At 45.3% G+C, this 12,726-nt stretch overlaps 1 protein-coding gene across 1 annotated transcript in view; it reads right to left on the bottom strand.

Annotated features, from left to right (window-relative positions):
• The window catches only part of adgrb3 (adhesion G protein-coupled receptor B3), a 1,095,571-nt gene that overhangs the window by 383,575 nt on the left and 699,270 nt on the right, over positions 1–12,726 (bottom strand). Inside the window, exons 6-7 of the mRNA XM_068020141.1 lie at positions 8,032–8,196; positions 4,448–4,612 (exon numbers count right to left, since the gene is read on the bottom strand). Coding sequence (XP_067876242.1) covers positions 4,448–4,612; positions 8,032–8,196 — 330 coding nt within the window. The remainder of the gene's footprint in view (positions 1–4,447; positions 4,613–8,031; positions 8,197–12,726) is intronic.

Raw genomic sequence — 12,726 nt, forward strand, 5'->3', positions numbered from 1 at the left:
TTCCCTGCTTAAATGAGACTTACACACAGTGTCCTATACACATGGAGATGTTGACACCAGGAACATGTACACAGGGGGCACATATACACAGGGAATGCATACACTGGGGGGGACGTGTACATGGGGGGACATATACACTGGGGACATATACACAACAAGCATCATACACATCTATTAAGGTGTTCACATCAGAAAATAATTGATCTCCTATTAGAATGTTCTCTTGTCTCAATTTCAGAACGTGTCTCTCAAAAGATGGACTCTCTCTGCCCTCCAGCAGCTCCCCTGAATTAAACATTGACAGTGTGCAGCCGCAGAAAGTTATTCAACTGTGATTTGCATCAGAACTGAACCCAATTCTGCCCTCACTGGTGACCATGTAGTACTGTCATGCACATGTGCGCTCTAGTAGAAGCTCCCTGGACAACCATGGTTTTGTTTCCTGTCTCCCTATCCAACAGACACAGAAACCATTTGGAGTGGTCCGATTGCTGCCCCAGTTGATATCAGCTGACCCCACCCATAGCAGGTGTAAAACGTGGTCCCATCTGGTCTCCATGGCCCAGAACCACATAAGTGCTTTGTTTTTCTGCATTGAGCTGCCAATATTGACTCTGCCACTGCATAATGGCACGGAATAGAAGCCAACTGCACAGAGAGCTAAAGAGGAGGGTGGAGAGGTGCAGCGGGGGTCTTAAATCAGGACTGCTCTAGTGCTCCCCTGGTGGACAATTCCAGGTCTGCCTTGGCGAAGGTTTCCCACTTGCCCATTTGACACCTTGGTCACGGGGGGAGGAGAGCTGGTTGGCACACTGTCTTTAAATAATTCTTGCTAAGGAGCTTCTCTGCCTATCTCTGAACACTGGATACTAGAGCCTAACAGGTGATCCCTGCATCCATCGTCCCAAAAGTGGAGGTGGCAGGGAATGCAGCAAAGGGCATGGTTCACTCATTGGAGGGTACAACTTCCCCAGGGTAACCGGAAAAGGGGAGGTGGGGACACAAGATTTCTGTCTAACCTCGTCTGGATCTGCTGAAAAATTGTTTGGCGAGAGTGGGAGAGGCAGAGAGTCTAGGCCAATAAACAGGCAGTTGAAGAAAAAAGAAAGACGGGCCAACTGTAATCTTTAATAATCAAACTTAATTCCTATCATGAAGTCTATCTATTAAAGAATTTAATTCTAATAAAATTCATTTAATACACCAATATCAGCCATTGCAATCATTTTTAAACTATCTATTTACATGAAATCTTACAAAATATAACACATAGAATCATAAAGCACAGGAGGAGGCCATTCGGCTCATCGGGCCTGTGCTGGCTCTTTGAAAGATCTCTCCAATTAGTCCCACTCCCCTGCTCTTTCCCCCTAGCCCTGCAAATTTTTCCTTTTCAAGTATTTATCCAATTCCCTTTTGAAAGATTACTATTAAATCTGCTTCCGCTGCCCTTTCAGGCAGCGTATCCCAGATCACAACAACTCGCTGTATAAAAAAATGTGTAATGTGTGTCAGATAACCTGCTCACTAACTTTGTTCAATAATTGAACTGCTATTTGGTCCTAAGGTTCTATTCACTGCAGTGTAAAAACATTGCAGGAATCTTCCAATTGCAGCACTGTGACAAACACTGGCAGCCGAAAGATTAAAACAGTGAACAGACAGCCTATAATAAGCAGCTGGAAAGATTTCAGTCAGCACAAAAACACAGTTAATCAATAAAGGAATGAAGTGGGGTTAGTCATTGCTCAGTGCCAAGTGGAAATGATTGGGCGAGGCAGTAATCATAGACAGATGCTCTCTTGCTACTTGACACCCAATCTCTCAAAATGGGGTCGATGGTGCAGCCTCAATGCTGGATAAATTTAAGCAACCCAACTGCACAGAACATTTCTTCAGTGATGTGTAACACAGTAGCACACTTGCAGATTGGAAGCAAAATTAGGCAGTTTCAAAAGCTGTCATGTACAGGAAACAGAAAATAGACAGACCTTTTGCCTTGGCAAAATAGGACCATAGGGAAACAAAAACAAAAGTCGGCCATTCAGCCCCTTGAGTCTGCTCTGCCATTCAATTAGACCATGGCTGATCTGTCTCTTAACTTTATCTACCTGCCTTGGTTCAGTAATCCTTAACACCTTCAACCAACAAAAATCTATCAGTCTCAGTTTTGAAATTTTTAATTGGCTCCCAGTCTCAACAGATTTTTGGAGGAGAGAGTTCCAGATTTCCACCACCCTTTGTGTGAAGAAGTGCTTCCTGACATCACCCCTGAATGGCCTGGCTCTAACTTTAAGGTTCTGCCCCTCATTCTGGACTCCAGCACCACCCCCCACCCCCCACACACAACCCTGAATTAGGAAATAGTTTCCTATCAACCCCTTCAATCATGTAAACCCCCTGCATTAGATTAACCTGTAATCTTCTATACTCAAAGGCCTACAAGCCTAGTCCATGCAACCTGCCTGCATAATTTAACCCTTTTAGCCCTGGTATCATTGCAGTGCATCTGGGCTGCACCCCTTCCAAGGTGAATAAATCCTTCCCGAAGTGCAGTAACTAGAAGTAAATGCAGTACTCTAAAATAACCTATAATACATTTCGTTTATCAATGTCCAGTTTTGGCCTCCTTATCTAAGGAAGGTCATACTTTATGAGAGGTGATCTAAGTGAAATATATAAAGTTCTTAAGTGGCTTGACAGGATAGCCGCTGGGAGGATGTTTGCCCTGGCTGGAAAGTCTAGAACTCGGGGGCACAAACTCAGAATAAAGGGTCGGCCATTTAGGCCTGAGATGAGGAGAAATTTCTTCACTCTAAGGGTTGTGAATCTTTGGAATTGTCTGCCCCAGAGAGCTGTGCATGCTCAGTCATTGAGTATATTCAAGATGTTGACTGGTAGACTTTTGGGTACTAAGAGAATTAAGGGAGAGTGAATAGTGCAGGGAAGGGGAGTTGAGGTAGATGTTCAGCCATGATCTTATTGAATGCCAGAGCAGGCTCAAAGAGATGAATGGCCTACTCCAGCTCTTATTTCTTACATTCTAATGTTCTTATGAATGCAACCTGTCACATCTGACAGCACAGGTTGCAAATGCTGATGGTGGTTGACTGTATCTTACAGTTGTTTTAATTCATTGTCAGGATATGGGTGTCATTAGAAAGGCCAGCATTAATTACCCACCCCTATTAATTCAGAGGCTCACCAGATCACTTCAGAGGGCAACTAAGAGTCAATCACATTGTTGCGGGACTGGAGTCACATGTAGGCCAGATTGGACAAGGGCAACAATTTCCTTCCCTAGAAGACATAAATGCCTATCCCTGCAGCTTCAGTCACTTTGACTGAGACCAACTTTTTCTTCCCAGTTTTAAAAAAATATTTAATTTACAAGCTGAAGCTGCCATGGTGGGATTGGATCTCACACTTTCTGAATTATTAGTCCAGGCCTCTGCACTACTGATCCAGTACCATAACCATTACACTCATAGTCCTCTGTGATGAATCGAAAATCCTAAATCCAATGCATTATGTCTTTCGCTGGTTGAACCTATAACCAGGTTTCAACAGCACATTCTCAATGTCGCACATAATCCTTTGTCTGGGAAAGAGAGGCTGAGGGATGACCAAATAGAGCTGTTTAAAATTATGAAGGGGTTCAATAGAGAGGCTGCTTCCAATGGTGGGCGAGATCAACAGTCACCAATAAATCCAATGGGGAATTCAGGAGAAACTTCTTCACCCGGAAAGTGGTGAGAATGTGGAACTCACTACCACATGGAGTGACTGAGATGAATAGCATAGATGCATTTAAGGGGAAGCTGGAAGATATCAGGGAGAAACGGATAGAAGGATATGCTGCTAGGGTGAGATGAAGAGGGGAGCAAGGGGGCGTGTGTGGCGCATGAACACCCTTTGTGCTCAAGCTTCTGTTTCTATGCTGTAGACGCTATTGTCCTGATATTTATAAGAGCAGGGAGCATAGCTGGCAAACTTGTTGATGCTCGGGCCATAGAGGTTCTGTCCAATTTAATTGGAATTCCTGCTGCAAACAGTCATGAGGTAATGACAAGATAATCTGTGGTTTTGTGATGTTGGTTGAAGGGTAGCTATTGGCTGGGACACCAGGGAAACCTCTCCTGCTCATCTTTGAATAGTGCCGTAGGATTTTGTTTTTCTAGCCACCTGAGAGGGCAGATGAGAGGGCAGATGAGGCCTCAGTTTAACATCTCATCTGAAAGACAACAAGTCCAACAGTGCAGAATACCCTCAGTTCTGCACTGGAGTGTTAAGCGAGGCTTGGTGCTCAGGTTTCTGGGGTGAAGCTTGAACCCACAACCCTTTGATTGAGAAGCGATCATGCCACTAACTGAGCCAGGACTGTGTTAAAATCTAATATTGTTGTTAGGTTCGTTCACAACATATAATCAAAGAACCAGAGTCTTACCGGGACACCTCTGTTCACTGCACTTTTGGATCTCCTCCCCCAGTCCTTCACAAGGCATCCCAGTGACAGCCAGCCCCTGACACACTCGGACTCTCCTCTGCCAACCTCCATCACATGATTTTGAACATCCACTCCAGTGGCCCCAGGGATTCCATTTCCCATTCTCTTTATCATGAAAATCAAACAAAAAATTATATTAACATTAAGAAGATAAAACCCGACAGATTAACGATTTCCATGAAATTCGTGCCAGGTTGGAATTTGTGTGTGCCATTAAAATGAGCACGGATATGGATTATGGATAGTGAGCACCAATGGGTGATTACAAAACTGTTGTAGCTGAGGGTAGGGTAGCAGTAAAGCTGTAAGTGTGACAGTCTATGTACAGTTATACTGTTGAACAATGGGTTTCATACAATGTTTGTAATGTCAGCTGTGTATGATCTTTAGAGTTCATTCACGACCTGACTCACAGTTCATATTTCCTTTGCAAAATGAAAACACAATTTAACAATTGAAACAAGCATCTGTTAGCACAGATATGGAGGCTTTTCAAAGTGCCAACAAGACACTCCTCATCTGGTTAGTATTAGCAGTACAGTAACTGTGTTCCTGATTGGAAATCCCTGGGTTTGAAGGTCTGTCCTTACTGCCCTTTGAAGAGAAAACACTTCAATTGGCAAGTTCTGCTATCTTGCAGCAGGTGGGTTTGGATGATGTAAAGTCCTGCTCTTCAGTGGGCTGGAAGGCAAAGAGGAAGCTGATCAAAACCAGTCATATGCTGTGGAGAAGTTATTGCTAATAACATGCAGACATCTATTGATGCTGGGTCATCAGGTGCTTCATATTCATTCTGAAAGAAAGTGTGTACCTCAGAAGGAGAAGGAGGTAATGTTAAGGTGATGTAAAGATGAAAGTGTTTCTGCAAGATAAAAGAGAAAGGCTGTGAATGGTGGCAAAAGCAAATTAAACAAATTTAGCCAGTGAAATATTATAACCCGTTGTCAAAGGATACTTTTGAATTTTAGTACAAAAGCTGAGACAGGAGCTCAACTCCAGAAGCACTACAAATGCACAGCAGGGAGGTGACCATGAGAATATAGAAGTCTGATAATGTTTCTGTTAAGCTACCTTTTGCTTTGAAATGATTCCTGGCAATCTAGTAAGATGGGTCAGTGGCTTTCCAACAGATGAGAGACGATACCCGGAGAGCAGCAGTGTAGACAGATGTTCCCATCTCCCATCAGTGTAGACAGATGTTCCCCTGACTACCAGCAGTGTAGACAGATGTTCCCCTGTCTCCCACCAGTGTAGACAGATGTTCCCCTGACTCCCACCAGTGTAGAGAGATGTTCCCCTCCCTCCCCAGTGTAAACAGATGTTCCCCTCCTTCCCACCAGTGTAGACAGATGTTCTCCTCCCTCCTAGCAGTGTCGACAGATGTTCACCTCCTTCCCACCAGTGTAGACAGATGTTCCCTTCCCTCCCAGCAGTGTAGACAGATGTTCCCCTGTCTCCCAGCAGTATATACAGATGTTCCCCTGTCTTCCAGCAGTGTAGATAGATGTTCCCCTGTTTCCCAGCAGTGCTGACAGATGTTCCCCTGTCTCCCAGCAGTGTATACATATGTTCCCCTGTCTCCCAGCAGTGTAGACAGATGTTCTGCTGTCTACTAGCAGTGTAGACAGATGTTCCCATCTCCCAGCAGTGTAGCCAGATATTCCCCATCCCAGCAGTGTAACCAGATGTTCCCCTCTCTCCCAATAGTGCTGGCAGATGTTCCCCTCTCTCGCAGTAGTGTAGAATATGTTCCCCTGTCTCCCAGCAGTGCTGACATATGTTCCCCTGTTTACCAGCAGTGTAGACAGATGTTCCCCATCTACCAGCAGTGTAGACAGATGTTCCCCTCTCCCCCTGCAAAGCAGAATATGTTCCCCTGTCTCCCAGCAGTGTTATCAGATGTTCCCCTCTCTTCTAACAGTGCTGACAGATGTTTCCCTGTCTATCAGCAGTGTAGACAGATGTTCCCCTGTCTCCCAGCAGTGTAGACAGATGTTTCCCTGGCTCCCAACAGTGTAGACAGATGTTCCTCTGTCTCCCAGCAGTGTAGAATATGTTCCCTTCTCTCCCAGTAGTGCTGACAGATGTTCCCCTGTCTACCAGCAGTGCTGACAGATGTTCTCCTCTCCCCCTGCAGTGCAGAATATGTTCCCCTGTCTCCCAGCAGTGTAGTCAGATGTTCCCGTCTCCCAACACTGTAACCAGATGTTCCCCTCTCTCCCAACAGTGCTGACAGATGTTCCCCTCTCTCCCAACAGTGCTGACAGATGTTCCCCTGTCTCCCAGCAGTGTAGACAGATGCTCCCATTTCTCCCAGCAGTGTAGATTGTGTTCCCCTGTCTCCCAGCAGTGCTGACAGATGTTCCCCTGTCTCCCAGCAGTGTAGAATATGTTACCCTGTCTCCCAGCAGTGTAGACAGATGTTCCCGTCTCCCAGCAGTGTAGAATATGTTCCGCTGTCTCCCAGCAGTGTAGACAGATGTTCCCGTCTCCCAGCAGTGTAGAATATGTTCCCCTGTCTCCCAGCAGTGTAGACAGATGTTCCCGTCTCCCAGCAGTGTAGAATATGTTCCCTTCTCTCCCAGCAGTGTAGACAGATGTTCCCGTCTCCCAGCAGTGTAGATAGAATATGTTCCCTTCTCTCCTCGCAGTGTAGCCTGATGTATCCTTCTCTCCAAGCAGTGATGACAGAAGTTCTCCTGTCTCCCAGTTGTGTAACCAGATGTGCCCCTGTCTCCCAGCAGTGTATACAGATGTTCCCGTCTCCCATAAGTGTCGACAGATATTCCCGTCTCCCAACAGTATAGCCATATGTTCCCCTGTCTCCCAGCAGTGTAGAATATGTTCCCTTCTCTCCCAGCAGTGTGGACAGATGTGTCCATTTCCACTTGTGTATTACCCATTCAAGATGATAACATTATCTCGGTGTCCCTGTGATATCCTCAGTAGCTGCCCTACCAGTTTTCTGCTGAGATTTAAAAAAGTTAATTCTGATGATCTCAAATTCAGTCAAACATTCAGTCTAATGTTCTATTGTGTTATCGTGACAATTTTGTTTTGGATCAATGGTATGTGTCTGGGAGTGAGTTGAAATGTAATAACAGACAAATCCGTCCATTTATAAGATCAATATTGCAGATTTCCTGTGTGTTGGCTGCAGGAAAATGATAAAAATGGTAACTAATTCTGTTTTTTATGATTTTGCTTCACCTAGAGGGCACACAAAGCTTTTTGCTGTCCTGCCAGCCAATATCGTACCAGATTTGTATATACCTCCAGAACTCGTCTCCCTCTGCTGGACATGTATGCAATTACACAATATAGTTCAGCCCCACAGACGAGACGTCTAAGCTTGTCCAAGTAAGATACAATGCGTGTGTTTTCAATCAGGAATTATATACCACAATCTCACACGGACATTCTCCTTTGTTCTGTTTTCCTTTGCTCTTCAGAAAGTCAACCCCAAAAAGCAGTTTTTTAATTCTCACAGTTTGGCAGGCGACTGAATGGATTAACAGACATACCTGTACAGTCGGAATTAAAGCATTCTCTGCTTTCAGCCCAATGCCCTCTGCATTCTGAGCCACCATGAGCTGCAGCCGTACACTGTCGGGTTCTCTGCTGTGTCCCATTGGAGCATGTCACTGAGCAATCTGTCCAAGGGCTCCACTCCTTCCATTGTCCATCAACTGCAGAGATACAGGGAGTAAAAAAAGAGGCACTTTCAACTAATTTGCTGTCAATTAGTCCCATTAATATTGTTGATTTTAGCTTCACTAGTTACTCTTTTTGTCACTGTGACATGTTCTTCTCCCTCTGATTTCAATTAGATCGATAGATTGGAGAAGCTGGGGCTGTTCTTCTTGGAGAAGAGAAGGTTGTTTGGAGATTTGATAGAGGTGTTCAAAATCATGAGGGTTCTGGACAGAGTAGATAGAGAGAAACTGTTCCCATTGGTGGAAGGGTCGAGAACCAATTTAAGGTGAACGACAAAAGAACCAGAGGCAACATGAGGAAAGATGTTTGTGTGTGGTTAGGATCTGGAATGCACTGCCTGAGAGAGTGGTGGAGGCAGAGTCAATTGTTGCTTTCAAAAGGGAATTGGATAATTATCTGAAGAGAAAAAGTTTCCAGGGCTACAGGGTAAGGGCAGGGGAGTGGGACTAGCTGAGTTGCTCTTACAGAGAGCAAGCACAGACACGATGGGCCGAATGACCTGCTTTTGTGTTGTAACCATTCTATGATTCTAATTTCCCCACCTTGTGCCTTTTCTGTTGAAGATGGTGATTCATGTTGAGCTAGTATTCCACAAGTAGCACCGTCACTCTGGTTACCTGCCCTTCTACCTGATCATCAGCAATCTGTTTACTGTGATCACAGTCGGATTCACTCCAGTCGTCCATGCCATTTTCACACATCCACTATAAAGAGCATTTTAAAATTCTCATCCTTGTTTCCAAAATCCCTCCATGGCCTCATCCCACCCTATCTCTGCAATCTCCTCCCACCCTGCAACCCTCCAACATATCAGCACTTCTCCAATTCTGGCCTCTTGCACATCCCTGATTTTAATCTCCCCACCAATGGCATCCATGTCTTCAGCTGCACGGGCCCTAAGCTCTGCAGTTCCCTCCCTAACTTTCTCCCCCTCACTTTTCACTCCTCCTTTAAGTTGCCCCTTAAAACCTGCCTCTTTGTCCGAGTTGTTGGCCTCCTGTCCTACTATCTCCATCTGTAGCTTGCTGTCGAATGTTGTCTAATAATGCTCCTGTGAAGTGCTTTGGGACGTTTTATAATCTTAAATACAAGTTTTGCTGTTTGTTGAACAGTAATCAGGAACAGTTATGAGTGACGATTGTCCAACTGGAGCTGGAGAGTTTTCTTTTATTCTTTCATGGGATGTGCACATCACTGGCAAGGCCAGTATTTGTTGCCCATCCATAATTGTCCATGAAAACTGAATGACTTGAGGACAGTGACGAGTCAACCACATTGCTGTGGGTCTGGAGTCACATGTAGGCCAGACGGGATAAGGACAGCAGATTTCCTTCCCTAAAGGACATTAGTGAACCAGCTGGGTTTTTCTGACAATCGATGGTAGTTTCATGGTACCATTACTGAGACTAGCTTTCAATTCCAGATTTTTATTAATTAATTGAATTTAAATTCTACTGGTTGCCATGGTGGCATTAGCCTGGGCCTATGAATTGCTAGTTGACGTTACTACTGCACCACCATATCGCCCACCGGAAGCGTGCAATGGAACCTCAAGTGTGCATCCTGTCAATGGTCCCAAGCCCCTGGTCAGAATGCTGTGCACAGCTCCCTCCAATGCAGCCCCTGCTAGCAGTGGAGTTGAATGTTCAAAGTCATACTTCTGATGTATAACCCCCATCACAGAAAAAAAGAGTCATGGAGAGATCAGTGCAGCAAAATATTTATGCATTGTGTGTGATTTTGAAATTCATCTGCAAATAGAAGATTTATGTTGTGATCTGTATGTTTGTACTATAATATAATTGACCTAAACAAGCTCATTAAAGTTTTAATTATATCTCCTTTATTTCTTCAGACAAAACATGGATCGTTTCCTCTACCACCCAGTAATGTATTGGCAGACGCTAACTAACCAGAAATTTAGACTTTGCAGTATTCCAGAGGATTTGAGAATACAGTGATATGCCACATGACACCTATTTGAGTGAAATTGTTCTAAAAGGGATGATAACAGTGACTAGGCTGGTTTATAGTTTCCATGGAGACTATTGGCAATCTGCATTAAGACTTTCTAATGTCAGTAACAATGCATTATAAAATGTGCAATTTAATTAAGGCACCTCTGAATGTTTATGTTCCACTGGGCCCTCCTCTGAGGAAGATGGTCTTTCCCCCAACAGCGAACCACCACTATCCAGGAGATACTTGCCGCCCCGTACTGAAGGGCGCCCCCAGAACAGTCAAGGCACCCAGTGAACCTCTCACGTGCCTCTGCGATGGGAGTATGCACTGATATCAGCAGCCAGGTCTTCAGGTACCCTTTGTCATCCAGGAGCCATCCACTGACGCTGTATGGAGGTCTGAAGAGCTGAGGCACCTGAGACTGCTGGAGGATAAAGGGGTCATGGTAGCTCCCTGAAAGCTTTACACACACCTGCAGGATCCTCTTGCGGTGGCCGCACCCCAGCTTCACATTGAATGAATGGAAGCACTTGCAATTAACAGACAGACTGGCTGGTCCGATGGAGCCTTGATCACCACATGAGTGCAGTCATTGATGCCTTGGACCTGATGAGATCCTGCCATCGAGGTGGTCTATAGGCCTCTGGGCTCAACTGGCTGCTTCCGTGTCAAACCGTATGTACTGTGATGCCTTCCGATACAAGGTACGCCTCACCTGATTGATATCATTGTAGACTGCGGATTGTGAAATCTTATAAATGTCTGCGGCTGAGCCTTGAAATGAGCTGGACCTCACAAAAGCTCAAAGCTGTGGTCATCTTGACCACCATGGGCAATGGGTGGCCTCCTACTCCTAAGGCCTCAGGTCGTCCTCCAAGGGTTCACAGGTCAGTCACCACCCTGATATGACATTCACAGACTTCAGAGGAACTGCTGCTCTGACAGGTCGAGGAAGCTGACGCTTGGCCTGCAGATCCTGTGCACAGGGGAGTGCCTTCCTCTGGTGCAGCACTTTTGCCATTCCCTGAGCTGTGTCCAGAAGCTTGACCCTGTGTTGTATGCTGTAGCTGCTGGTCCAGCGGCACTTGCTGCCCCCGCCACTGTGGATGCTGAGATGCAGAATGCTGCAGCTTCTCCTCAGTGGGCCACCCTACCTCGGAGTACGTGGAACCCCCGACCCTGTGTAGAGTCACAGGTTGCTCACCAAATGACCTCTTTGGAATGACACCAAGTTCCTCTTGCTCTAAACTATCCAAAGTACTGGCTTCAAGGAGTTTCTCCCATCTTGCTAGCCTTACACTATAGCCGGCCCATTGTTTGCCACTTTCCCCTTTATTCTTCTGCAATGATGGTGGGTTGAGCTCTCAATGACTGTGACTGTGTGCTCACCTTCTGACACAACATGCGACCCATGTGCTGTGGGGAAAGGGCCATTGCATGCATAAAATGGCACTTTACTGGCATCTTAATTATCCTAATTGGCTGTGTGTTTTACCCAACCTCACTGGGATCCCAGCCCAGGAAATATGGAGAGAAGAGGAAAGATATTGGGTTACCATCCCAAAGGCTTTTTTCACTATTTTCCCAGCCCGGCCATTACTGATTCTGCCTCCAACTGCCTGGCAAAATTCCACAAAATGTCACATTCAAAAGATGGCACATCCAACAGTGCAGCACTTTTCAAATATACTGACCTGGATTTGCGGTCGGAGGTAACAAGGGTCCTTCCTCATGACCCCGCATTTGAAGAAACAATCTGGACACAAATCTTTCCCCACCCAGTTAATGTGTCGACTATTCTATTTGAATGTGGGCATTTGATAAAACTGTTATAAAAGCAGACAGGATCCTTGGATTTACATATGGAGGCACAGAGTAAAGCCTGGCTTGGATATAAAATTAAAACTCAACCTTGCCCCGAGCCGACAACAGCCAACCCGAGCCCGAGTCCTTTAATTTTTTTTTAAATGCCCGACCCAACCCGAAAATAACAAACATATTATTGAAACAGAAAAAAATAGTAGATTAAAATGAAAGCAATACGAAACAAAGCAGTACAGTCCAGCCCGACCCGACCCGACCCAACCCGACCCGAGCCCGAATGCTGGACGCAGAATACAGATACAACCTGACCTGAACCCAACACATGTAGTCAGGTTTGGTCAGGCTCGGGTCGGGTAGCCAGGCTTTAGCATAGAGTACAAAAGCAAGGAGGTTATGCTAAAGATTTATAATTCATTGGCTTGGCCTCAGATGGGATACTGTGCTCAATTCTGGGTGGCACACTTTAGAAAGGATGTCAAGTACCTTGGAGAGGGTACAGGGGAGATTCACTTGAATGGTACCAGGCATGAGGGACTACAGTTACATGTAGAGATTAGAGTTATTCTCTTTTGAGCAGAGAAGGTTAAGGGGAAATTTAATTGAGGTGTTCAAGGTTATGGCAGGTTTTGACAGAGTAAACAGGAAGAAACCAATTCCACTGTGCAGGAGGGTTGGTGACCAGAGGGAACAATTTAAAATAATTGGCAAAAAGCCAG

The sequence above is a fragment of the Heterodontus francisci genome, chromosome 3, assembly GCF_036365525.1.
Source record: "Heterodontus francisci isolate sHetFra1 chromosome 3, sHetFra1.hap1, whole genome shotgun sequence".
Taxonomy (NCBI): domain Eukaryota; kingdom Metazoa; phylum Chordata; class Chondrichthyes; order Heterodontiformes; family Heterodontidae; genus Heterodontus; species Heterodontus francisci.